A 27,726-nucleotide genomic window follows, 5' to 3' on the forward strand; every position below is an offset into this window, starting at 1 on the left:
TTTAAATATTGGCAGTCTTTATTTGAACAAGACCAGGAAATGTTGTTTAATATACCTTTCTTTTACAATTGATCTTCTATGTCATTCTTGTTTTTATCATAACATTTAGGAGATTCTCAGAGTAAAAATTGTATGGATTGTTATGGCCTCTTTCAGAGACTTCTAAAACGGCAGCTCAAATATTTACACATTTTGTTTTATTTTTTTCAGTCTCTTTTCCTCTGGCAAGAGGCGTTCTGAGGACCAGAGTCAGATGAAGGAGTATCTTGCCCACCAACTTCATCCATATTTATCTCTCCCAGAACTAAAGGTGCTCCATATTATTGATCAGGCCTGCCCAACCACATTCCTGGAGAGCTACCATGCTTTAGGTTTCTGCTCCAACCCTAAATGTAACATATCTAGTTATAATAAGGAGCTGGTTGATAAGATGGATCAGGTTAGTAGTACTGGGCAAGGAGCAAAAACCTACAGGATGGCAGCTCTCACGATATGGCTGTCCTGTTAAAGATCAAATAAAAAGCAAAACCTGCCTGGCCAGCAGAGCTGTTGGTTGGAAAAGACCCTCAAGCACTGACATTTACCATCCTTGCCCTCCCCCCCCCCCCACACACACACACAAATTGGTTAGGTTTGAAAAATGAGTCTGATAAGAGACCCCATAAGTTCCCCTAATGACACAAACAAGCACAACCGATTGAAAACATGTATACAAGATGATGTTATAGGTTGAGTACCTCAACGTAGGACAAGAAGTAAAGCCATGTGAGTTGTCAATTGACAGCATAGATATTTTGTGTGGGCATAGGTATGTATGAGGTCCCTTTCATGGCGTACTCTCTTATGTCCTAGATACTTTCGAGCCCTCTTGACTGGCCAATCATAACTCTAGGGGGCAATATGTCATTAGGGGTTAAAGCTGTCTTTAAATGTACAATATAAATGAAGTCAAAGATGCTTCTGGCACAAGGATGAACCAAAGAAGAGGCACAAAATGTCTAAAGAAATCAGCCCTGTCCAGACATCACCATACATACCATACAATCAGCCAATATGGTTACGAAAACCTGCAGACATGCAAATCTGTTTCTTTTACAGAATTCATATGTAAAACAGGTAATCTGATAGCCATACAAATATTTCTGTTAATTTGTAAAAATTATTAATATCTTTTCATCTACAAATATGCATATCAATACATTCTGAATACTGTGTTTTTCAGATATTTTTGTCATTTCTAGAACCATGTTTGTAAATGCTTTAAAATAAACATGCAATTACATAATTTACTGTACAAGAGCAACTGGAGGGTAATGTGAAAAATAAAATATCCATGACTTTCTGGACCACAAGAAACTGTTGTGCTTGTCAAGTCATCCGATAAAAGAAACTCAGTGACACCACCTTGGAACACCTAGACATCTCAACTGACGTTAGAGATGATCTGAGATTTCCTGCCACTATTAACTATGTTCTTTTCATACAATGAGAAGTAGCCAAAAACAATGTTTCATTGTACAAATCAGACAGGATGGTATCAAATTGATATGCACATAAAAACAAAGAATTTGAAACAATTGGATGTAAGAAGGGACCTTGGTTGACAAACTTTGTAAGTTAAAACATCTCAAAAAGAGATGTCAATCAATCAGAGTAAAGAGGTAAATGTCTATGTAGGACAAAGAAATGCCCCAAAAGCTCATCTGTCCTGTACACAGACCCCTCCCACCAGTTCCTAAAACTAGCTGTAAAATTCACTGTAGTACCGAATATATATATTTATATCCAACAATGACTAACAATTAGACCACATCCTCCACATAAAACCCTGTTACAATTTTATTTTATACCATCCACGTTTCACTCTTCTCCAATTTGAATCAGCGTTGCCTTTTGTTTCTCTCTTTTCTGATTCATCTCAAACATTTTGGACATGTAAGCCCCTCCCTGTCAAGGCCACTCCTTTATCAAACACGCAAGACTGTACAGTCTGCTCTGAGCTCAACCTATCAGACTGACTGTGCCCCAGGGCTCCAGGCCTGGCAAGTGTTAACTTCACCTTCTTTAGGGGTCATGACAGGGGAGTCCCTCCTCTCTCTGTTCTCTGTTTTAAGCTACGTTGGGACTCCTCCCCCACCTTTCCAACTCCATCAGACACTTTCAATTTCAACACTGCTAGTTTAAAAAGGACTAAAAAACACACATGAGGTATGAACTCAGTGAACCAGTTGAGTGTAAATACAGGTCGGACACCTGGGATGTGATACTCCTCACTTCCTTACTCATACATACTGAATTGTATGCACAGCATGGGCATGCAGAGAGCACTAAACCCTCATCAACCAGGCTCTCCTCCTTCCAAACCATGTCAATGTTAGCACTGGTGCTTCATTCATTGTATTTTTCACAGAGCAACCTGATTTCTGTTCTGTCTTGCTCTGAAAACCGGTCCAGAGCTTCAAGACATGTCGTTTTGCTCCTGTCAGGTATTTGTTTCCCCATCCCTGACCAGCCCAAACATATGGCCAATGACTAAAAAGGAAGCACAAGCACACACACAAACATGCACACCAAAACATGAGTACATGCTACATCATTCCTTGGTTGATCTCATAAGGGAAACGCATTGGTGAATAGATTCAGAAAAGCACACACACACATGCAAGAACACACTACACAGAGAGACGCACAGACCCCAACACAGGTACTCAATACATTCATACGAACCGCGCACTGCTTCCTTTTCGAATAAATCAGAATAACACCCATTTAAGGGTAACAATTAAACTATGAATAGTGGGATATAATGCTCAAACTCAAACACTGTTGGTGATGTGACAAGGGGGTGGAACTTAAAATCGGGATAATATGAGCAAAAACATTTTGGAAGAATATTGTATCACTGTACACTGATGTCCATTTTTATAAAAACAAACAAACAAACATTTTTAAAGTGAAGTTATTATAATATTAATAACTCAAGAGTCTTCCCCCCCGATGGGAAACAGACCAAGGTCCTGAAGGCAGTCTTATTTAATGTCTCTCTGACAGTTTTCCCCTTTCTCTCCGTCTGTCTCACTTTTCTTTCTTTTTAACTCTCTCTTTTCCCCCTCGCTGGTCAGTTTTATCTCCAGAGGGGGGCGAGCATGGCCAGGGCAAACACCAAAAGGGCCATGCTGCTGGGTGCCGTGGCGACGCTGGCGGGGGCTTCTGGCTGCTTGTGGACTACGGGGACCACGCGGGGCTTGACTGGGTTAGGAGGAGTCGAGAAGTAAATGTCCCGGTCAGCCTCGCAGGACGGGGAGTCACAGCCACTACCGCTCTCCTCTCCTCCGCTCGCATCCTCATCTGAACACACACACACAGAGAGAGACAGAGCGAGAGAGAGACAGAGACAGAGAGACAGAGAGAGAGAGACAGAGAGACAGAGAGAGACAGAGTCAGTATGCTGCAGAGACTGCAGGATAAGCACAGGAAAGCATGCCTGGTAATGGCCGTTGGTACTTATTCCTTACCATTGTCAATGGAGATGTCATTGCCACTGTGAGCAGCCTTGAGCCAGCTGGTCATTTCCTTCAACAAAGCAATCTGGGTGCGAATCACAATGTCTGGCTTTGTGATGTCCACTTCCACATCAGGGTTAGACACCTGATTGGCCAACCCATTACCCATGACGACAGACTCGTATCTAAAACAGAGAGGCAAAAATGTATTTTATAATCTCCATGTCGACAGAGGGTGGCATAAAAACTCGTCTCTCCCTTTGTCTCTCTCTATGATCTAGCAAATTTCCCCACTGTGGGACTAATAAAGGATTATCTTACCTTATCTCTGACTCTCTCTGTCTCTCTCTCTATGTCTCTCTCTCTATGTCTCTCTCTCTCTAAGGTAACATGGGGCACCTCACCTGCTCTTAGCGGTTCCGTTCCAACAGTCGTCTCCGAGGGTGATCCTCTCCCCAACACACACTGTGTCTGGCAGCGTGGACCAGAACTTCTTAGCATGCTTCAACTTCTTCTTCACGTCCGTTACCTAGAAAGAGTAGGCGGCAAACGGATCAGCAATTGTGCCCAATTTACACAGTGTCCATATTTGACTTTGAAGTATGTTGCCAACGCCATGGCTGCCCAACATTGTTCCTGGAGAGCTACTGTTCTGTAGCAAAAACCAACAGTAGCGTAGCTGTCCATGAACAGGGAGGGGCAGCTCTGCTCTACTGCATTAGTATGGGTGTTTGTGACAGGTGTTGCTCAGTAGTAGAGAACTGGACTATGTCCCTCACCAGTCTGTCCAGGCTGGTCCCTGCGGCAGTGGTAGGTCTGGCGTCGGGACTGTAGGGACGGAAGCGCCCGGTGAATCCTGTTTCCTTGACGGAGCGCCGGCTACGGAAGGCCATGCTGGGTTTGGGCTGGCCACACCCCTGGAAGACCTGTGTAGAGGTTGGAGTGAGTCACATGCACAAACTCACAAAGCAAAGATGTGTACGAACACACACACACACACGCACACACACACACACACACACAAAGACACACACTGTCTCTACTAAACAGATTAGACAACTACCTTTTGTGAAACTTGCATGCTGTTCTCTTGCATGTTCATAATGGCCTCTGAGATCTTCACGTCGATGGGGTCCATGACAGACTCAAAGTTAAAGGGCCCCTCCAGTCTGTCAGCGAGGCTGAGCATGGCATCTGAAACACAGCCACGAACACATGATTAGAAATTGCTGCTCTGTAACATAAATGTATATACAACCACATAGTTATCACTTTGCTTTGGGTAAAGGATGTTGTTTCTTCAAATTTTCAAATTCTTTCAAATGTAAATTCTAATGATCCCTGTGTTGATGATCCCCACTTCTACCACCAGGGGGGAGCACACAGCAGGCTACTCAGTGTGTTGCTGAAAGGGGGGTCGTTAAACGGTTGGGGGTGCTGAACAAGGCACCTAAATGAAGGCTTCAAGCTGCTACACAAGGAGGCAGCAGACACCCCCCTAGTGAGGAAAAGAGGTTCAGGAGAAAGTAAACTGTGACTATACAGGCTGAAACATGCGTACATATGCAAGTACATACACACGCGCACACACACACGCGCGCACACACACACACACTTCCCATAAAACTAATGATAAGATACCAGCCATGGCAGTTGGGACAGTAATTCACAGGACAAAAGGCAAAACCCCCAAACAGTAAGCCACCTGTATGCCAAGTCAAAGAACCTTTAAGACTCATTCTAGTAATAAAGTATAGTCATTGTTCCTCTTACCCAGGAAGTTGTTCCACTCGGTGTCGAGGTCCGCCTGGTTGGCCAGGCACCCCCGCATCACGTTGAGACAGTAGTTCTGACACGGCTTCAGGGCCACCTGGCCAGAGCAGTATGGACAGTACAGCATCTTCATGGCTGCTCGCACACAGCTGGGGGAGGCACTCACCTGGAGGAGAGGGAGGGAGGGAGGGGTCAGTTACCAATGGAATGTAGAAAGACAGTGAATGTATCCACAGCTCCTTTTATTTGGTCCTACTTGCCAAAAACAGACAAACTGACACACTGGAGCCTTAATAAATCAAATGTTCTCAAGCTCTGCTCCTTATAATATCAATCAGACCATGGCAGAGTGGTGGTTGAAGGGTTATAGCAGGAGTCCAATGTGCAGCAGCTAATGATTAGTGACTCACACACACACACCATCCTGCCAGGACTGTTGTAAAACCGTTATGCCTGAGTGACCACACGTTTTGCTCAGCCCTCTCTTTTCTCTCTCACACGCACACACACACACACACACACACACACACACAGTGTTTCCACCCCAACGGAGACAGAGGTCAGAAAAACCCTGGGATATGGAGTTCACTATTTATTGTCCCCCTGCATTATGTTGTCATACTTCACCTGCAGTCACCACACCTGCTGAGACAGCACAGAGGGCCCTGCGGATGAGGGGGGGGGGGGGGGGGGGGGGTCTGTGTGGTCGCAGCTTTACTGGCTGCATGTTATCCCCCAACACCCAGATCCTGCTCAGCCCATACACAGCTAGTGGTACTGTGTACTCCCTCAGGTCCTTATAGGCTGACTCACCACTGCCCCCCCCCCCCCCCCACACACACACGCGTCACATCACCCACCCGTTCTCTTACCGTGGAGACTTTGTTGACCACCTCGGGCATGAGCAACAGGCCGCGCGTGAAGGTGCGTGCCGCCACAAAGGCCCGGGTCAGTTGGAGGCGGAGCTTGCGTGGCACGTCTCCAAAAGGCTGCAGCTGGTCGGTGTGCTGGCTGACACACTCCATGTATGAGTCGCTGAACTCGTACTGCACGTTGACCAATCGGAACATGCGCTCCAGGAGGTCGGCCCAGAAGTCCGAGAGCATTGCGTCCAGGTTGACGGCGCTGCTACCGGTCACGTAGTAGCGCTTCAGCGACTGGAAGAAGTTCTTGAAGAGCTCCGCGTTCTGGACGTACATCATGCCGTACGTGCGGACAAACATGCCGTTCAGAGAACGCTCGGCATTCTCCAGCAACTCCCGGAAAAACTCTTAGAAGAAGAACAAGAGAAAAGTGGTAAAGTATTAACATTGGCTTTTGGCTATCAAGATAAATAATATTTAAGATGGAATAGGCTTGGCTTCATTTTTAAACCCAATTAGATAATAGAGACTTTTACTGTGGGGTTTGGGGGTTCTGTGATTTTATGTTGGGACTATAAAATGTCCCCTTGACAATAATTATATATATATAAATATATATATATATAAATATATATATATATATATATATATATATATATATATATATAAATACAAACTTTGCTCCATATATGTGGACAGAGGGCTGGTTTGATCAGATTATCTCAAAACCATCTACTCACTAGACCTGTTTGAACAAGGCATGTTTGAACTATGTACATACCTCCATTACACTTGCTACACACAAATTAATCAACTTTTCATGTAAAAAATCTGAAATTAGACAGATTTAATTATATCTATCTGTGGGCTTGTAAATATAACAAGATTTTGAGAGACACTGTGATTGTATACAAAACAAACATTGTACACACTTCCATAAACAAAGAACGGAAAAACATTAAAGATGGTTGTTTTAGAGATGTTTTCAACCTTGTCATTTCTATGACAGAGGGAGAGGAAGATTTGAAGAAGCACAAACAACCATATATACGACAGCAGGGAACACTGCCATGGACGGCAGAACAACCTGCCCGGGAGACAATCAAAACAGGCTGATGTTTATTCCAGTTGACCTATCCTGGATTCCTGACTTCAGCAGAAGTCCTAAAACCTGGGAAGAGAAACAGTTGGAAATGGAAGAAGAGTTTGGGGGGGGGGGGGGAGTCTCTTTCAGGCAGTGTGGCTGAAGGCTGAGCATGGGAGCAGAGCTGCCTCGTCCCTGTAGACTACACCATTCAACAGAAACGTCTCTCCACATCAAGCCGCACCATCAATGGCATTTCTGTGTTGTCACATTCCATTGGCCTTCCTTTCTCCCAGCTTCTCTTGGTCTGTCCCTCAGAGGGTCTTTCAATAGGATTACTGAATAATGCAGCCCGTCCCCTCCCCGAGTGGGGGACCTGTACCCCCCTCCAGCCCCACATCTCTCTCTCCCTCTACTGCTTTCTCTTCATCAGTTCCTTCAGAGGGCTCTCTTCACTAGAGACAGGGAACAATGACCTACTTCATCCTGAGGAATGTCCATCACCCCCCCCCCCCCTCCACCCCAAATAATCCAGCCCCCCTCTCCCACGATCACCCCCCCTACCCCACCCCACCACCCCCACTTTCTTAATCTGAACAAAATGAAAATTCCACCCCCCCCCCCCCAAAAAAAAAGAATCACCTCACTCTTGCATGCACACACGCATACACACACCCCTTTCAGTCTTTGTGTGGACTGAACTCTCCCTCCTTCTGCTCCTTGTATACACAAAACTTCTGTCCCATTGCAGTTTCTCTGGGTGCCCTCTGTTCCGCTTTGAAATGTAAAGTTCCCATGCTCTTTCTGAGGGAGTCACCAAACGCTCCTGAATCTGTGACTAGGACACACACACACACAGTCCCGAAGCAGTGCTGTCACTTCCACTTCAGACTGACACACTAAAAAGAAAGAAAAAAAAAAAAAACCTGGGGAGGGGCTAAGGCAAGGCGGGGGTGGTTTGGGGCGGGTTAAGTTGAGGGCTTTTTTAACTCCAAATCCCCACTGTGTCGCCAAGGATACCGGAAACACTGCAGCCCTTCCATTTACCTCCCCCCAAGGCCCCACCCCACCCCTCACACACACACACACACACACACAAAGACAGGCGAGAGGGCAGCCAGCTCCACACTCCATTCACAGATATTAAAACAAAAGCTCCCCCCACCTCTATGGAATGTCATAGTAGCCACAAGTTTAAAGTCAGTGAAAGGAGACATGGGACGAGGAGGAGGAGAGACTGTACTTCCGTCTTCTGTCTGTTCAGCCCTCCTAATGAACCAACACATCCCACTCGGTAGCATCATGAGACGTGTCATATGAGGTGTCACAAACCTTCCTCAGGTTACTAACTTTCATTTAGGAGACTGGGTGGGGGGGGGGGGTTCTCTGGCTGAAGTTAAGGGCCTGTATGAGACCAGCGTTACACAAGCATCTTGCATCGTCATTAAAAACGGTTTATGACATCCAGCCATCTGCCAACAGGCCGCAGAGCTGCTCGCTCCCTCTGGATTTTTCCATCAAAAAATGTGCCGCTGCAGCCATTGGTTTAAGAAAATGTGGGTGAAAGGTTGCAGGGAGAAGGAAGGAGCCTTAGTGGAAGTGTGCGTGAGTAAAGTCCTCCTGACAACCAAGAATCATGTTGGACAAAGAGACAGATGACCGCCAAGACTTTCTATATTCTCTCCTGTCCTTTTCCCTCGCTCTTTCTCAACATTTCTCTGCATTTCCACATGACACTCAAGAGCCCTGATGGTGGTCACAATCCATCACTCCATGAAAAGAGTTGACCATTCCCCTCCCCTCCCGCCCCACCCCCCCTTCCCTTCATGTTGGACCTTGTCAACCCCCCCCCCCCCCTTCTCCTCCTACACTCCCCCCAATCTCCTCCCCCTGCCCTCCCGCACCCCCTACTCCTCCTCCAGCTACCATAAACCCTGCTCCTCCCAGTACCAACCCAGGCAGTAATTGCATCCTATTTGTGCCAATTAGTCCTTGAGCTTCTCCCTTTTCTTCTGGGATTCCATCCCTCCTGCTGTGAGCAGGCTGCAGTGGTGGGGATGGATGGGTCTTGATGTGTGGGTGGGTGGAAGGGGGGGGGGGGGGGTGTTTGTGTGTGTGTGTCTGGGGGGCAGGGAAGGCTTAATCCCAGTGCTTAACTCCCAGACATAGCAGCACTGGACAGGGTCAGTGCAACTGGACAGACAGACAGGGACAAATCCTGACCAATGGAGAGTGGGAACTATTTCTGGCCCAGCGCTTAATTGGCCATGACTCCTACCTCCAGGCGCATGACGAGGAGTCTGCTTAACCACACACACACCACTTCCTGAGTTTGTTTGTGTGTGTGCACTCCTATGTCTATGCAGCTGTGTTTATTCCTATGTATACTGGTGAAAATGAGCAATTAGGTTGCGTCATCATCATTACCATCTCCAGTCGCTGTAAATACAATGCAACCCACTTCCTGTCGTGGATCCGTCAGGAGGAAGTGCCTGCTCCAGTCAGCTCAACGTGAGAACAGGAAATTTTGGGAAAGAAACCTGAGCCTGCCACCTAATCTTGGTCTCATACTCCAGGTGGAGGAGAGAGCACAGCAGGGCTTGTAAGGGTAGCCCACATCTAACAGCTAACACAGAGAGAGAGAGACAGAGAGAGAGAGAGAGACAGAGAGAGAGAGAGACAGAGACAAAGACAGAGACAGAGACAGAGAGAGAGACAGAGAGAGAGAGAGAGAGAGAGAGAGAGAGAAATGGGCAGTCAAATAACAAGAAGAAAAGTGGTTGCTAGCAGTCATAATAACAGGAGATAAAATCATGAGCAGAAAGAAGAAGGAAAGAGAAATGAAGTGAATTGTGTGACATGGAAAAGAAAGAGCATTGGAGGGAGACGGGGGGAGAACAGAGTGAAAAGTGTGGAGAAAGAGGAATGAAAGAAAAAGAGTGATGGGACAAAGGGCAGTGAGAGAGAAACGGAGGGAGGCAGGGAGAGAAAGCTCAAGCAGCCACTGCATTCCAACACGTCAAATTCCTGTTCACATCTGGCTGCAATACACATGCTCCATGTAACTGACTATCCTTTTCTCACCCCCCTACCCCCCTCGTGTTAAGGTCTTTCACTACACGTCCCAAACCCCAAGCAAAACATTTGAAGACTTGGGGCTGAGAACACATGACATTGTGTGTTCGTGTGGCGGGAGTGTGTGTGTTTCTGATCACAATCATCCCATCACTCTCTCCACCCTTCCTTGCCCCAGTATCTACCCCCCCTCCTCCTCCTCAGCTACTGCCTAGGGGGGGGGGCGGCCCTGGGAGCCCTCCAGCAGTGACAAGACTGTCCCCTTCCCCAGTGACTCAGCACAGTGACCAGACTGTCCCCTTCCCCAGTGACTCAGCACAGTGACCAGACTGTCCCCTTCCCCAGTGACTCAGCACAGTGACCAGACTGTCCCCTTCCCCAGTGACTCAGCACAGTGACCAGACTGTCCCCTTCCCCAGTGACTCAGCACAGTGACCAGACTGTCCCCTTCCCCAGTGACTCAGCACAGTGACCAGACTGTCCCCTTCCCCAGTGACTCAGCACAGTGACAAGACTGTCCCCTTCCCCAGTGACTCAGCACAGTGACAAGACTGTCCCCTTCCCCAGTGACTCAGCACAGTGACAAGACTGTCCCCTTCCCCAGTGACTCAGCACTGCTGCATGTTCCCATGTATCCTCCCTACAGGAGAAACCTGATCCAGCGCAACACACAGAACAGGAAGTATGTGCAAGACGGGCCCTGTGAGCGTGTGCGCGGTCCATCTGGGAGCATGCCTGGCTCCCCCAGCAGGCCAGCAGAGGGTGGAGAGGGGGGATAAGGTGGAGAGGGGGGAGAGAGTGGAGAGGGTGGAGAGGTTGGAGAGGGGGAGATGGGGACCCAGGACGTAGACGTTGAGAGACAGGTGGAGGGGCCGAGCGACAGACACACAGACTGGGTGTCTCTGCTCTGGCAGGTGGGAGTGTCTGTCAAAACCTCGCTGCACAAGGGCCGCAACTCTGAAGACTGAGCATTGACTGGCAGTAGGAGATAAGCAAGGGATCAACAGCCCAATACTCTGTGTGTGTGTGTATGCGTGTTGGCAGGGAAATGTTTGAGTTCGCCTAGGAGTGAAAGCTACAACATGACTCGTGTGTGTGTGTGTGTTCCTTACGGTCAAAGTGGCTATGTCTCTGTTTGAAGGTAGTCTGGAGGTTGTTGCTGAGGTGGGAGACTGGTGCCTTCAGGTCCGAGTGGCTCTGCTGACTCAGCTTCTCCTCCATCTCCAGGGTGCAGCAGGACACCCCCTGGGGACACACCTTCAGCGGAGCTCCTGCAGGGGGCGGAGCACAGGGTTACACACACATCAGACCTCTATACCTCCATTACACGCACGTAAAACACACACACAAACTTCTATAGCTTCATTACACGCACTACACACATAACACACACACACTTCAAGACCTCCATCATGACCCTTCTTACACAAGCAAGTGCATACCAACACACATTCAGGTGCGGCAAGCACATATTGTCCATCCCGGCTATGGTACAAGAATTCTTCAGTGGCATCTCGTTTTCACATCAGAGGAGAAATGCTGATTTACGTGTTTTTCAGTTTCATTCATTCGATTCTGCCCACATGAGCGGCTCTGAGCCCCGGTTAGTTCAGACGCTCTCCACTGCACCTCTACAGCTGCTTCTCATAGGAGACTGACAGTGTGTATCCCAGAGAGAGAGGGAGAGGGGGGGGGGGGTTGGGGATTGGACTGACATTAGGCTTCAACTACGCAGAAAGGTAGAAACCAGGATATTGAACAAGCTGACAAGCTCCGGGCAGACACTGTCACAAGACGTTCTGCCTTCTCCAACTGAACAAAGTGACCGTTCAAAATGTAACCCAGCCCTCTGGAATTAGAACAAGTGTCTGACAAAGGGGTGGTCGGCGTGAGCTCAACATCACATTAACACGGGGGTGAGGTCGGCCATGGGTAGAGGAGGCCCAATGCTAAATTGCAGCTGCAATAATGTTTTGTTTTTCTTTCTTTCTAAACACGGCTGTTGGACTTTGGGGAGAACACAGGGGTCCTTTCACTCTGCCCAGGCTCCATGAGCCTGTTTGGTTTTCCTCGCCTGCGCCAAGCGACCCGGGGCCTACGCGCCTGCACAGGCAGCCTCCTCACCGTCGTCACGGGCAACCCATTGCTTTCCTGCACAGAGAACATTTTCAACTGAAGTCCCCACCTTTTCATACTAAATGAAAGTCTATGAGCCGTAAGGCTGGAGCTAGCAGACACTTGGCCGCAGAACAAGAAACCAATGTGGGATGTTAATAAAAGACTGACATCTCTTAATTCCTATTCAGCCCCCCCAACAGCTAGACTAGTGTGAGATGAACATGTTTCCTGTGGATACACGCCACACAAACATCCTGATCAGTTACGCAAGAATTAACATACAAAAATACAAATAACCACCTCATACATAAGACACAGAAGCAACTGTCAATACAAAATAGGAAGACAGAAAAAAAACTGAGCGTGCCGAGTTTGAGAGCAGCTTAGACTATATTCAAATATGAATCTCTTCAGATTGCACCAAATAGAAGGGAAGACGCCACCAAACTAGTCCCCATATTTCAGGGACAAGGTCAACACACACAGATTTGGCAACCACTACCTAAACACATTCACACATCGCATCACTGCCCAACACATACCTCTTTGTACCAGCATGATTGGAGGGGAGAGCGACCCAAAATAAGCAGTGGGCACACTACACAAACTACCTATACACACACACACTATCTACACACACAGCTATTCAGTCAGCACTCCACCAGGGCCCCTGCTTGCCACAGCAGCATATACACTCTGAAGGGATTCATCCATGAGGAAACCAGCAGTAGTCACAGTGTACAAATGAGAACCCGACATATATTTTATGTGACTGTCTCTGAATTGAAATGCCTTTCATGAGGTAAAGTGCATCAGGCATAAAGGCAGCCTGCCACTCAAATCCCCACGAATCAATTGGGAAATGGAAGACCCATAATGCCCATTCAATAACTTGGGACTACAGAAGGCTTTGGTTTGAAACGCTCAATCCTTCTCATGATGCCTTATGAGGAATCTATTGCTCGTTATCAGTGGATGTGAAGGGTGACGGAGGGACATCCCAGGAGCCTTTGTGTGGGGGGGGAAGGAGCTGGGTAAAACACTTTGTCACAGATGTGAGACTCTTCAAAGACCTCGTTTGTCTCGCTCCCTCATTACATGGGGATCCAAGGGGTGGCATTGTTCAAGTGTCAATCAAAAGGAGAAATGAGTATTTATGGTGGTCAAAACAAGAGAACATAAGCTTGTAAACAAACATGTGACTGTGTGTCATGTTATTCATCAGTGCTCCCTGCTTCTCCTTTGTGGGCGACCACCATTCTCTTTTAAACGCCTCATAAAATAAGTCACTTCCCTTTGACGTTCTAAACAGGGTTCTCAGGAAGGATGGTGGGGGAGGTGAAAATGCATGGTGGACAAAAACCAGATTAGACACCACACCGCCCCCTCTGCCTGCCATCATGTGGCCCTGACTGGCCCAGACGGAACCCCCCCCCCCCGCTCACCTCACCCTCACCACCCTGCAGGCTTAACCGCCAGGGTGAAAGGTTAACAGCCACTCCTCTGAGAGAGGTCCTGTCCCCTGACCCCTCTGTCCACCAGCAAGTTCACCCACCACACACACAAACACACATACACACATGCCTTACAGCCCACACAAACAACCAGAGATGAACACACACTGAAGACCACAGATATACACACAGCTAGAAGATACAAAATGACTCACACACGCACACACACACACACACACACAAACACTCTTAGTCAGAAGTCATAAATTCCCCAGGGGATTATTTCAGTCCGTAGCCTGCTGAACTCCAGCCGCCACAGAGACCGCTAAAAGAGCGCCACGAAGGAGGCCCTGGGGTCCCGCCTGCCCCCTGACCAACGACCGGCGTCTGTCACTAACGTATCACAGCAACAGTCCGCCAGCCGCTCTTCACACCACACCCCTGTCTGGCTGAGGGCGCACACACACACACACACACACACACACACACAACTGAAGCCACCAACTAGATTCCTGTTAAGATTACAGCAGCAATAAATGGTGCTGAGGTAACACATGAAAGCAGCACACCCAAAGAGGATACGGATGTCACGAAAATAGCATGATTATGAGTAAATCGCTGTCATTTGCCTGCCAAAGTGTCATGTACCCCAGCCCCGAGATTCTGAAATATAAGGTTTCATTCTGGAAGCTCTCTTCCTTAAGTCAGTCACTCTGATAGCTCCCTACAGTGGTTGCGGAGGAGGTAAACATGGCCTGGAGCATTACTCACACAGAAACTGGTGTAAATCTACACGCCCTGCAGTCATAACACCCTCTCCACCCCCTCTCTCCCTGCCCACCCCCAACCTCACCTCATCCAGAGCTGTAATTATCCCCAGGCTGGAGGAGTGGGACCATTTGTTGGGTAACTTTTTCTTCTACTTGTTTTTTTCCTTGACTGCTCCAACGGTCCCTCCTCCACATAGCTCTGACTGAGATAGAGGTCTGTTGAGGACTCAGGGTTGCCATGGCTGCTGATACAAGGTTGCAGAAACAGGACTGTGACGTCGACTGTCAAAGTGATTCCATCTTTGCCCAATTGCTCCAAGTATGATACCTCTTGACTGCCTTGCAGAGGCGAATTACAGGGGAGGGAAATTAAGTCGAATGGAGGGGGAAGATAAAAAGACAGCTAACCACTAGATATTTCATTTCTAAAATGATAGCAATTACTTTTCAGAGGGTTGTTCTTTCTCCAGTTTGTCATGTCAGAGCATGTTGTCAGGTACTGCTCTTCTCCACCATTCCTGCATCTTTCTGTCCCCCCACCTCTTCCTCCCTCCCTCCCTCCCTCCCTCCTTCTCCTACTACTCAGAGGTGCCTCCGTAAATGTCTATACACATTTACTTCAAGTCAAGCCGAGGGATAATCATTTCCCTAGGAGACACTTTAAAATCCAGCCAACACTAGACAAAGTCACTGTCACAAAGCTTTCCATACTGAGCTCTGTGTGAAAATGGAAGGTGGAACACTAGAACGTTCACCCGACATCTCAACACAAGCCTTCTCCACCAGCAGCTCTGTTTCTGCAGTGATTCAAAGGTTAAACAGAGGCCCGGCTGAAAAGTCTTAGTGTTCCTCTATGTCTTTGGACGGCGTTTCAAGATATTCAGGGAGACCTTTCTAAAGCTTGATCAGGAGACCGCAACCACTGTCCCACTCAACTGGAAAACAGATGGAACTCTATTAATACATTTTCAAACATTAAGGTAAAAGCAAATGTTAAAAAGCACACACACACACACAAACCTCATTGCGAGGTTACCACCGCAAGGGGGAAAATGTTAAACAACGTTCTCCTGTAACCGGAAACCATTATTAGAGTCTAAACTGCTCATATGGAGATCATCAGGGCAGGGAATTACTTTCTCCTTCTCTCCCAATCCACCTCACCTCCCTTCAAAATACTGGCACAACAAGTTTACAGCAGTTTGGACAACCCCATAACGCTTCCCATCCTTGGGTGGACTGACACAGGCAGGTCTGAACGAGCCAAGAAGTTTGAAACAAAATGGAGGCGGCCGAGTCGGTGGCCGAGTCATTAATACGGTAGCTTCAGCTTGTTCTATTCCTCTTCTGGGCCTGGCATTTCTGACTCAGCAACTCAGCAAAGCGCAGCTGTACAATGGAGTACCTCGTCTCACTTTTATGAATGCGCTTACTCCGCATGACTGGTACACTGACACAACAGAGTGCTCCGTCTATGCATGTCCGTCTTATGAATAAGTATGGAAGAGTGTCGGATTGTGTTACAAATGATGGAGCTACACCCTCATGAGAGGGTGTCAATGTAACGTGAGTTCGAAACCTACGAGCAAATGATTACTTATCATCACATGTCACATGGATCCCCCTCGACGCCGGGCGAGTTTTTGGGCAGACCCCCCCCCCCCCCCCCCCGGCCTGGGGGGAGGGCAGGTGCTGCGTTAACGAGGAAGTGTGCTAACGAGCAGGATATCCCACGCCGCGCAGACATACAGCCCCTCGCGGGCGGGCTGCAGGAAGCAGCTTTCAGCACACAGACACCACAGCCAACCCCGGGCTGCTGTCGCCCCAGCCACCATCGCCGAAGACGTGAGAACTTCCTCTGTGGCTCTGTTGTGGCCAATCAGAACCATGTGGATCTGCCATTCTGTTTCGATGACGAAACAGAACATGTGGAAACAGAACATGTGGACCGTCCTTTGAGTCCCGGGTGTTCTCTTGGATTACTATGTAACCATAAAATGACTGCATAAAAGCATGACTCAATGTTAATACAATACCAGAGTTTATTGCATGGGAGTACCCATTTGTGTGGCGTGACCAATTATTTGAAGGGTACATCAAGAATGCAACAGATACTGCTGAAAACAACTTTAACCTCAATACATGGTCGTTAGAGAAGTCACACAAAGTTAATGATTAGTTTTGTATCGTCTGGCTGAGCGAGTAATGAGCGTCCGAACTGCCGCTCTTTGCCGGGGTAGAGAGACAGGAAGTTAACTTTAAAACCAAGCCACCAGGTCAGAGAAAGACACCGACATCCTTCACTGTCCTTTCAATAGTTGTGGGTGCAGACAGGCCGAGAGAAATAGTAGCCTGCCTTGTAACATGCGCTTTGACTCGCCCCTTTTAATCAATTTAGAAGAATGCTCCACATTCCCTTATGGGTTCAGAAGCTTAGGTTAAGAAGAATTCAATTTGGAGGGGGAGATATTTTACAGTTAGCATAACTAGGCAGCCAGCCGCAAGACCATGGAAAGCATCTGTGCAAGAAAATTATGTTTCCTTAAATAAATCAGGGATTAAAATCTCTCACAAAACACAGCTGTCAAAACACCAAACTGCCAAGATTTGCTTTTTTGGATGGCACGACATTGATAAAACTGAACATGAAGGAGCAGAAGCCAGGGTGAAAAGCATTCTAACACTGAGCTGTATGCTCTCCTTCACTTCATGGCCCAACACTACCTGACAGCAATATGTCCAAGTAGCACTAAGAACAGGTCCCCTCCCCATTTATTTGGAAATTTACCATGAAATCTTTTCCTAACCAACTAAAACACCCTGTTGTAAAAGAAGAAAAAAAAAAGAAGAGAAAGGAATGCATTCTAACTGGTGCACAGTCACACACACTGAGACCCATAAATCCTAACCCCCTGCCACTAGAGTCCATCTCTGATTGCTAAGCCAGTCAGGGCCTCCGGCCAATTAAAACTCTCCATTTGTGAACATTCCAAAATGCTGTCATCCATGAACATTTACCCAGAAGCCCCTGGGGAGATTCCACAACATGGCCCTGGCCTCTCGCTCTCTGTCTGTTCCCGTCTCCCTCCCCAGCCCTGCGTCTCCACCTTTGTCTCCCCACACAAAAGCTCCCTGCCTACACCACTTCCCAGGTCACTGCTTTGTCAATGATTTTAACTTCCCCACATACATTTAAAAAGTCACCAACCGGCCTACGCTCACCAGCGGAGCTGCTCACACCAGAAGCAGCTGTATTCCCGTCTCATCTGAATGCTATAGGAGGACGGTTCTGGACGGTCGGGTCTCTGCATTTGAGCCAGCGTGAGGTAAACATGGTGACAGATTTGTGAATTACAATGCAGTGTGAACTTCATTCCCATGTAGCGTCTGAATGTAGATGAGGTTGTTGGTACAGCTGAAGAGAACAGGGTCCGGTGGTAGCTCCCCCCTCCCTCTGTCTTGAAGGGAAAGCACTATTAATATGTGAGTGTGTGTGAGTGTGTGTGTGTGCATGGGGCAATGTGAGTGTCAATGTCGTGTTCATTTACAATGGTGGATCTCATTGCCGAAAAGTACAACAGAAAGAACATCAAACATCTCTGGGGACTCTTATGGCAGACAGCTACACACCACAGACAGCTACTCACAGACACAAGGGTGGGCCAAACCACCCATGACATCACTGAAAGAAAGAACTCAAACCACCAGCACTAGCAACCTGTGCAACAAACATCTAGTGAATCCATTCGAGACAGAGGATGTGATTTAAGCTAAGACCGTTAATCCAACATATCTCCGTGCGTCCTTCTTCCAGGTATGTGCCTTTTAGGAGTTGTTGAGTTTCTCCGTTTGATCTAGGGCCTCTGCCGTGGATTCCAGCTTGGCAGTCTGGGGCTGGGTGTGCGTGCGTGCACACACAAGTGTGTGTGTGTGTGTGTTTGTGAGCGTGTTATCGCCCAGCTTTGCAGAGACAGGCTGAGGTTTTGCAGACAAACGGAGAGGACAAGTTACAGCACAGCGTGATTATCACAAGGGATGAGAGGAGGAAAAGGAACGAGGCACAAAAGATCTTCCCGTCGTCCATTCAGTAGCCCGCCCTTTTTCCACTAACTCACAGCACACAAATGAAAACAGACTTTAAAAGAGGGCCTGAAAAACACTATTTACTTAAGGCCAAGTGCTTTACCATGGGAGCCTTACACAAACAATGTTGGGCTGTCAAGAGAAATGGACTACTGACTTCTGTCAAGCTTACAAATGTGTCCTCACTCAAACATGCTTCACAGGAACAGTAAATCAGTGTTTTGTGCCTTTCTGGATTCATTTTTGAAACTGTTTCTTTTTTTTCTTTTGTTGAAAACATACACGTTTTTAGAGCAAACCGTCAGCACGTATAGGCTAGAGTTCAAGAGACATCACAAAAGGATGAAAAGAAATGAAAAAAAGACAATACGTCTACGAGATCCACCATATGAGTGCCTTTCAAGTTCTAACACACAAACAATACATTTCATTCCAGTCAGTAAAAGGCCCCTCATCAGGACAGGGAAGTCTTTGACAATGTTTATAACAGACATCCAAGAGCAGCTGAAATCCACCAGATGTTGAAGGCAAGCAGGACAGGCCCGGCGAAGACCCCCAGGCAGAATGAGGTCAGGTACAAGATCAGGTTTCTGGGCCCTCAAAGCTACAAAAGGGCAACAATGATTCTGATATACCTGTTGGGCTTCAGGAAATTGGACACCCAGCGTAGGCGGTGGGAAGAAAACCACTCATAGCCAACTGTCAAAGGAAGCTTGAAAACCTAAACCTAAAGGTAGAATGGTTTATTGAGCTTGAGTCATGGACTCCTCGGCCCTCTCCTCACCGATGTGGACTGAATGTCAATAAATCATGGCAGATATGAGCCTGGTTGTGCCGCTTCCATAATGTAGATGAGTTCTTTCTCCCAGAATGTCTGTCTCTGGTTTCCTCACAAAGCCTAGTTTTCTTCCAGGGAGAACCAACCTCAAACTCACCAACTGGGTGATTTGGGAGCTTTGCAGCCTTTATTCAAAAAGTATTTGATCCTTTGTGAACGTTTCTATTTTTTCTAATTGTACCTTAGCCAGTGGGACTATTGCCGGCTGTTGGCTCATGTTTTAAATTTGGTTTTGACGACCAGTTTTAAGACATGGCATCACCTCGTCAGTCAAATTCCTAGAGCTACAAAAGCCAGAATGCCTCCTACAGCTTTCTAGTTTGGCCTAAACATTTCGTTTTTAAAAGAAGGGCAGAAGACCTTTGCTTCTCTGCCTCAAATAATTATTATATTATATATTTTCAAGAGCAGACTCCAGAGAGAGGGATTAGGTAATTAGGTGACCTATTAGGCCGACTGTACTTTGGAAAACTGAGCTAAGTGTTAGTGGGAGCCTCATCGGTGGGAGTCTTGATGTAGGCCTTGGGAGTAATTAGCAGGGATTACATCTCACCTGGCCTGGACCCAGCACTGGGGTTTCAGCCCAAACATTCAGGCGAGTCCTTGGCTTTTGGCCCTAACGCCTCTCCCCAACCATAGAGGCCTTTGGAAACACTCACAACTTAATCATCACCATAATCATCCTGGTCATCATCATACTCCCCATCATTGCATTCAATAAATTGAGACTGAATTACACGGTGAGTTCCATACTGTCCTTGGTGCCTCTTCTAAAGGCTAATAGGATGACTTGAGTGAGTGAGGAAGTGAAGGCCTGTAAGGGCTGAGTGTGGGCCAGCCAGCTAGGAGGGTCAGGGGGTCCGGCCTCCACCCTGCAGTTTGGGATCAGTGCCTGCAGCCTCTCTCCACACTCCTCACAGCTGGCCGAGTGACACCAGCTCCAAGGGGATCGACACAAAAGAGACACACAGCAGCTCACATATCAGTGAAAAAAGAAAAAAAAAGATATACACCACCCACCACCTCCCGTACAAAGGACTTCCCCAGCAAAGGGGAACGGCAACGTGGAGCAACGCAAACGTATCTGAGCCACGCTGGAACAGCATTGGCATGGGAGCCGCGGCATGTCTGTGTGCGACAATAGCGACAACGACAAGTCGCTGGTATACTGAGGCATGACAGCAAAGCCTGGGGGAGACGAGTGTGTGTGTGAAAACGACAGCAGCAGCAGTCGGTTTTGGCACGAAAATCATCTGGACAGTTTCCCACACAGAGAAACCCGGAGGAGAAGATAGACACAGACCAAGAGGGGGAGAGAGAGAGGGGGAGATAGCTAACAAGGGCGAGGGAGATTGATAGGGAGGGAATGAGGGTGGGGGGAGGGAGGGAAGCGAGGGAGTGCTGAAGAGGATAAGTCTCTGCAACAGGGTGTGGAGAAGGGAAAAAAAGCAGCAGGAAAGTGATTGTAAACCATTATGTTGAACTGGAAAACAGAGGGATTCACCAAGGCGTGAGGAAGGAAGGATGGGGGAATAAAGGGAGGAAGGAGAAAGACAGAGCCCTCTCAGGAGCTGTTAAGAGTGCAGCTCCTTCGAGAGGAAAAGGCAGAGAGAGGGAACTGATATGTCAGTCACAAAGAAGGGGGGAGGAAGAGAGAAAGGGAAAGAGACTGCCGACTTAACAGCATGCAAACAGGACGTGTTAACAAGGAGTTTCAAGGGGTGCTCCCATCAAGCCCAAGTGTGGAAAACCACAAACCCAGATCCAGATTCCTCACAGCTCGCCTCAGATACACACAGTCCCCTACATAAAGCTACAGCCCCCCCCCCCCCCCCAATGAGGAAACATGCTCTGTGCCAAACTAGGAGAGAGAGAGTGAGACACATGAGTGTTCAATAAAGGCCAGAGGCTATTGAGAGCAACAGGCTATATGTCCCTGCGTGTCCTTATGGGCGTATAAGTGAGGGGGAGTCACAGCCCATGCATCTAGCCTGGAGCCATGTTACTTTACTTCCAACTCCCTTGAATTCCCCGAGCCTGTGTCACACGCTAGCTCCATCACCAACTCTTAGTCAGTCAAAATTTACTGAAAACTCTTGTTAATCTCTCTCTCTCTTTCTTCCTCTCTTTGCTGTTGTTGTTGTTCTCAGTTTGGGGGCTCCCTGTGTGTGGGTCTTGGTGGTCCGGTTAGGAATGTTGCAGGGAGGGGGGCAGACTGGCCAAAAGGGGGGTGCCCTATTGTTCCTACACACTGCATCCACCCCCCACTGATCTGTCGTTCACTGGGCCCATGGGATTGGGGTGGGGGTGAGGGAGGGAGGGAGGGCAGGCGGGGGAGGACAAGAGGGCAAGCCCGAGCTATGGCAAAGAGTGTGGACGTTTGCTCTACAGAAGATCCCATTCAGCTGCTGTTGTGGATGCAGCAGAACAAATGCTGTCCAGCGCCGGCAGAAACTTTGTGACCATCCAGCTTATCCCATTGGTTGGGAACATGGAATAAGCTGCAGAGAAGGAGAGAGCACAACCCTGCACGCTGGGTTGGGTCCTTCCTGCAGCAGACCTTGCTCGGTGGAGGATTGATAAGGCTGTTTGTCTCTGAAGAGTGATAAGGAAGCCGCAACGGAGGTCAGAGCAGAGCTGGGCGCCATCAGAAACACAGGTCGCGGAGCTGCCTCCCCAGCCCCACGCTACAGGAAACCGATAAGAGAGCTGCCCGCCACCCCAGCACACCGCCAGACACGTGTCCCCCCCACCTCCCCCCGTTACACTGTTTAGGTGTGTAGCGGCGGTGCTTTGAAAACCAAAACCATTTTTCATGAAGGAGTAGCTCCCTCTAAGATCAGATGTGGCCTGGGAGGAGCTCATGCTTGAACTGTTAAAACAGGAGTTGAGCCTTGAGATTCAAGGTTAGTCAGTGTACATTACCTGAGATAACCCCCGGGCCTCCACAGTCCAGCCGTGCTCTCAAACTCCTCACCAGACACCCTAACCCAGTTAATCATTACTCACTTCCCGCCTCCCTCACTCTCACCCAGTCCCTCACTCCCACACTCCCTGACCGACTCACTCAGCCCCCATATGCCCCGGTCCAGACTGGTTCCTCACGGCCTTACACCTCGCCACGAATGTCCACACTCAACTACGTGCCTCACTTCCTGTTTGCAGCCTACATCTCATTATCAAGCTGTCTTATGCTGACTAACTGTAAGTCGCTGGATAAGAACGTCTGCTAAGTGACTAAATGTCTGTCTCTCACAGCTCCAGCAGCCGAGCAAGCCCCAGGTTCACAAGACCTCTTCCTTCCTCATGACACCCAAACTCAATTACACACAGGAGCCTTGTCAACTGTTTCTAAGGAGACCGACCGCATACACAGACCAAGGCAGAGCAACAGGAACCATCTCATTATCTAGCTGCCATTTTGAAGCCTCTGATTATTGGACGTTTGCTCTTAAGCTAATCAGGAAGTAGACCACAGATATTGAACAGCATCTTAGACTACATAAGCAGCATGACACTGAGACAGAATGAAAAGTGGCGGACTCGTTATCAACTATTAACTTCTGGTCTGGTAACAATAATCAGGGGAGACACGTGTTTCAATTAGTGTTTTGTTCATTAAGATTCCTTCTGTTTCTATAACAACATGATCTATCTACTAACTAAAGATGAGCAGTTACTTTCTGGCTGGCAGGTGGTAGGTGAGATGGCAGTTGGAGACAGAAATTGTTTAAACTGCCAGAGAAAGCTGCCAACAGAGCACACCCTAATGACACGACTGCTCCAAGTCATGATAGGAAAACAAACACATAAAATACAATAACCGAATAAAACGGTAATACGTACAGTCATCAAGACATATACTCATATAAATAAATTCAAGAGAAAGAACTGCTTGGTTGCGTCTTTAAACGTTTAACAGGGGTGACCTTGAGGGGTAAAACAAGATTCTAGCCCAGTAGTTTATTAGTTAATCATTAAAGACGTCAGAACAGTGGGACACATTCAGACTGACCCCAAAAGCACACTCCCACAAAGACTGGCCTCCAGCAATAAAAGCCTCAACAGACTGTGTCCCAGTTTCCTCATCTTATCTTATCGTCTGAATGTCATCGCAATAACACAACCCGTTATTTACCAAGCCATAAAGATGCATGGGGTGCTCAACCCAGCCACCTACAGAGACCTGTTGGGGGGAGGAAAGAGACCACCAGAGAATGTCTTTGGCTCTCTGAGAAGCCAATGTGCTGAGGTCATAGTCGCTTTGAGTTTCAGCCATAATGCGCCGTACTGATTATGAGCTTGGATGTTCCTCGTGCAGATGAGAGGGAAATGTACCCATAGCCCTCTCTCCACTTTGATCTTGCCATTGTCCCATACCTGACGCATGACGTCAGCTTAGACTCCCAGAGTAAACCAAAGCAGATTTTTGCTTGAGGAGCAAAGACAGATATAGAAAGAAAAAGAGAAAGAGAGAGAGTGAGAAAGTAAAAGAGAGGGAGAGAAGGCAGCCCTGGAATGAGGAGCTGTTGACATGGTAGATACCAATCTGGTCAGTGTTAAGCGCTCTGTTTTCTGTCTCTTTTGAAGAGTATGTCCCCCAACACCACTGTGCACTAAAGCACTTGACACATACACACACTTGCTCAACATGTGTGCCAGCGATCACACACTGAGGCAGCGATTTTATCCGACCCACATATATTCGCTATCCGTGACTCACATGCACACATATGCATGCACACAACACGCTTGTTCTTCTTGTCATCCGTAGGGTTCATGCAGGCTTCCCTATATGAGATTAGAAACAAGAGTAGAGCGGCAAGAGCAGTCTCTAGTCAGTAGAAGTTATCCTTTATTCTCAGTGCAACTCAAAATACAATAACAGCGGGAACCCCGTTACAACTGAGTGGAGATCAGAAATGAGGCCTTAACCAGCACCACGTGAGTCGAGTACAAGATTGAGAACATGGGATCAAGACTGCATTTAACCATCAAGTCTGCTGTTACTCCAAGTATCACTTCATGTCCAGACATTGAGTTTGTCCATTACAGTTTCTATTGCATTAAAACATTTCTATGGAAGCTTAGCCTGGATTCCACTGAGCAATCTCTAATTGGAATGGTTACAAACATTGTTATCGCTGTGCCACGAGTCATAACAAAAGATGCTTGTGGTTTGAAAAGGGATACATCTGCAATAAGAAGCACATTCCACCAGTCTTTGATTTATGGTTATAATTTTGGAGTTTAATAAACACTGATGATCAGGTGATTCAGGGTTGGAGTGTTTGTGGGGAATGGAATGATTAACAGCAAATGTCAGTGTTGTTAAACGACGATAATTATTATTATAATACCCTTGCTGATTCAACTCGGAGGAAAAAAGCACACAGGTTGGAGGAGAGGGCAGGGATGAGACCTAATTTCCTGCGTGCGTCTGTTGGGCTGGTGCTGGTGCCTGGCTGACGCACTCAGACTCATTCAGCGAACGAGGAGAAAGAGTGTTTTGACTCGCCGCAAGGTGAAGTGCTACAACTGTGAAAGCCAGAGACAGAGGAGGGAGCTCAATTAGGCTTCAGCCTCCAGGACGTTTTCTCCCTAGCAACGCCAAACATTGTTATCCTGGAGCAAGGGACCTTTGTGTCCCTCTTTTGCGCTTGGAGAGCCCCAATCCTCTTTGACGACAGGACGGCCTGGTCGCTTTCTCTGGATCAATTATCTCAGTCTCTCTCCTATCGATGACAAAGAGCTGCTCGTTGAGGTGGGCCCTGTGCAAGGCCTAGACAGGCGTGGGCCCGGTCTTCATTGTGTGGGGAGGCACGTGCGTACAGCACACTGAAACCTGCTCAACACAACTGCCCTCTATAATGGCCCTCATTCAGAACCATCACAACAAAACACAGAGATCCACCACAATAAATGCAGACATGTTGGGGTACACTCAATGGTGCTTTCCATGACAATGACATACAACCACAAGACAAAGAGCCAACAGGCTTGTGTGAAATGCGAAAAACTAGTCTTTGGTTACCCTGAGGGAGCCATACAACTGAGATTCTAATGAGCCAATTCAGACATGGGGAGCATTTTCCATGATTGGAAGGTGTTCTGAAGGGAAAAAAAAACACCTGAGGCATATGTGGCCTTGCCTGAAGACTTTTTTTCATACCACTCTTTATGATTTAAACACAGTGGTGAAACAAAATAATCTTGAGGATTAATTGATATGTAAATATAACAGTACCTGGCAACAGTTTTGTCTATTGGATCCATTTCTAAACTTTCTAAAGCCAAATTTGAACGGTTGCTTATTTGTCTATGCAAACAAAACTACAAGTCAAGAGCAAGCTGCCTGGAACTATCGACCAGTGACCAAAACGTTACAACACGTTGCAAAACATGAAATGTACCCCCAAATAAACGAAGGGGGGGAAGACGGGAGAAGGGAGGGATTTAAGTATGCGAGTCATAGGGAGGAATTTCTTAACCCCCATCCCCCCTTCTCAACTCCTTTCAATGCTTCACTGTAAGGCCATGTAAGACCCCCCCCCCCCCCCCCCCCCCCCCCCCCAAAAAAAAAAGACAGTTTCCGTTACCATAACGCTGAACTCCTAAACATTGACTATTTTTGCTAGACTATGGGGTGGTAGACTGGTTGCTGAACTTACACTGGTAACACAAATAACCTGCCTAAAACTTTAGGGTAGAAGGGGAGGGGGACAGGGGGTTACTAGCGCTAGACTCCCATTCAGAGTAGACTAATGTTACAATGTTTAAAAAAGACCGTCGAAAACGGCACTGTAAAACCAGGCAACGTTTGAGCCAACTGCTGTCATTTATTTAATCAATATACTTCCTTAAAGTCACGACTGCAATGCCATCGGAAGCTTGGAGGTAAACAGAGGCCCTGTTGCTTGTACAGCGGTTGAAGTTTGTATATTGCTTTAGTTCCTGTTGTTGTAATTCAGCAACAATTGTTTCCTATATTGGTAAGTATAGGTTTACGCACCAGCGTACATACAAAGTAGATCTGAATTAAGTTAAAGGAATGGGATACATAATAAACCATTCATCATTCATACAAGTCTCTAATACCAATTAAATCTGTCACTTGGTATGCCACAGATGGGCCTAGGCCTTATCTTTTTACTACTGGCCAAGTTCCAATTGTGTAGTGTAACTTCATTGACTAACAAAGAAGAGACTTGCAAGCTGGTTTCTCACATGCGCAAGGTAGCCTATTACATTGTTATATTAGGTATGATTCCTGTTAACTACTGAGAAGATGCTTCAATCAAGTCTACTTCAAGAACTTACCAGCCTAATAGGGGGAGCGACAATTACACTGTGACACGTGCCTGAACACATTTGGGGTTATTGTAAATAAGAAGGCGACCTTCCAGTTATTCATGAAATAGTATTTTGCGAACTCACCATGTACCCCTTTGTTAGGAACATCATTGGCGTTGAAGCCCTTGGATCTGTATGCAGCCTTCACTTCATTGCAGTTTTTCGACTTCGACTCTGCTTTCGCCGAAACAAAAAGCAAGACGAATGTGCATAGCGTAGAAAATACTAACATTGTTTTCATTGCGGCGTTTGAAAAAAAAAAAAAGAGTTGTTTTAAACTCGAGTTTTAAAATTTAAAATAAAATGGGCACTCGGTTGTAAAGCTAGTACAGAGTTTCAACTCCCACGTTGAGTGTCCTCATGGAGAAACGCGCTGATTTCCTTGCACTTCGCTGGTTCTAAAAGTTCGCGCAACAATTTCTTCATTCACAACAGTTCTTTGGCCACCGGTAAAAGTGTTTAAGTACCAAAAATGGTTAGGGGGAAAGTTCAAAAAATGTCGCCTTCAGAAAGTAGCTTTTCTTCTAGTCTTCAATGTGTAAGAGTTCCAGACTCTTCCAAAACATAAAGCAAGCAACTAAACATTGGATTAAAAGAAAATGTTTCACAAATGAGTACACCAACTAAAAACAACAGCAATACGATGAAAAATGCTTTTCAAAAAACTTGCATCCACTTTGACTTAAAATCCAACATTGACGGGACAATCAGAAAGTTGCCGAAAAGTTTTTTGCGATCTTCAGAGCGCTGTGGGTGCTACACAGACATAGACCGTGTTGTCTGCGTGCTGAAGTCCAGAGAAAGCGCCTAGC

General features: G+C 47.2%; 1 protein-coding gene across 1 annotated transcript; it reads right to left on the reverse strand.

Moving 5' to 3' along the window:
* On the reverse strand, positions 1-27,726 carry gpc4 (glypican 4). Its single transcript, XM_084687232.1, has 9 exons — positions 26,999-27,726; positions 11,411-11,569; positions 6,149-6,546; positions 5,277-5,442; positions 4,567-4,697; positions 4,283-4,429; positions 3,908-4,032; positions 3,516-3,688; positions 1-3,348 (listed from the first exon to the last, which is right to left on the reverse strand). Exons 1-9 carry the CDS (start codon positions 27,153-27,155, stop codon positions 3,125-3,127), a joined length of 1,680 nt encoding a protein of 559 aa, XP_084543358.1. The 5' UTR covers positions 27,156-27,726; the 3' UTR covers positions 1-3,124.

Source organism: Hypomesus nipponensis, chromosome 1 (genome assembly GCF_054491055.1).
Source record: "Hypomesus nipponensis isolate SF chromosome 1, ASM5449105v1, whole genome shotgun sequence".
NCBI classification, from domain to species: Eukaryota; Metazoa; Chordata; class Actinopteri; order Osmeriformes; family Osmeridae; genus Hypomesus; species Hypomesus nipponensis.

Bases quoted from the DNA above. Each gene is read 5' to 3' on its own strand.
- gpc4 (XM_084687232.1), bottom strand. From the start codon at position 27,155: ATGAAAACAATGTTAGTATTTTCTACGCTATGCACATTCGTCTTGCTT. The intron at 5,443-6,148 runs GTAAGAGAACGG...CCTCTCCTCCAG, and splicing joins TGGTCAACAAAGTCTCCACG to GTGAGTGCCTCCCCCAGCTG. The intron at 4,698-5,276 runs GTAAGAGGAACA...GCTGTGTTTCAG, and splicing joins CGAGTGGAACAACTTCCTGG to ATGCCATGCTCAGCCTCGCT.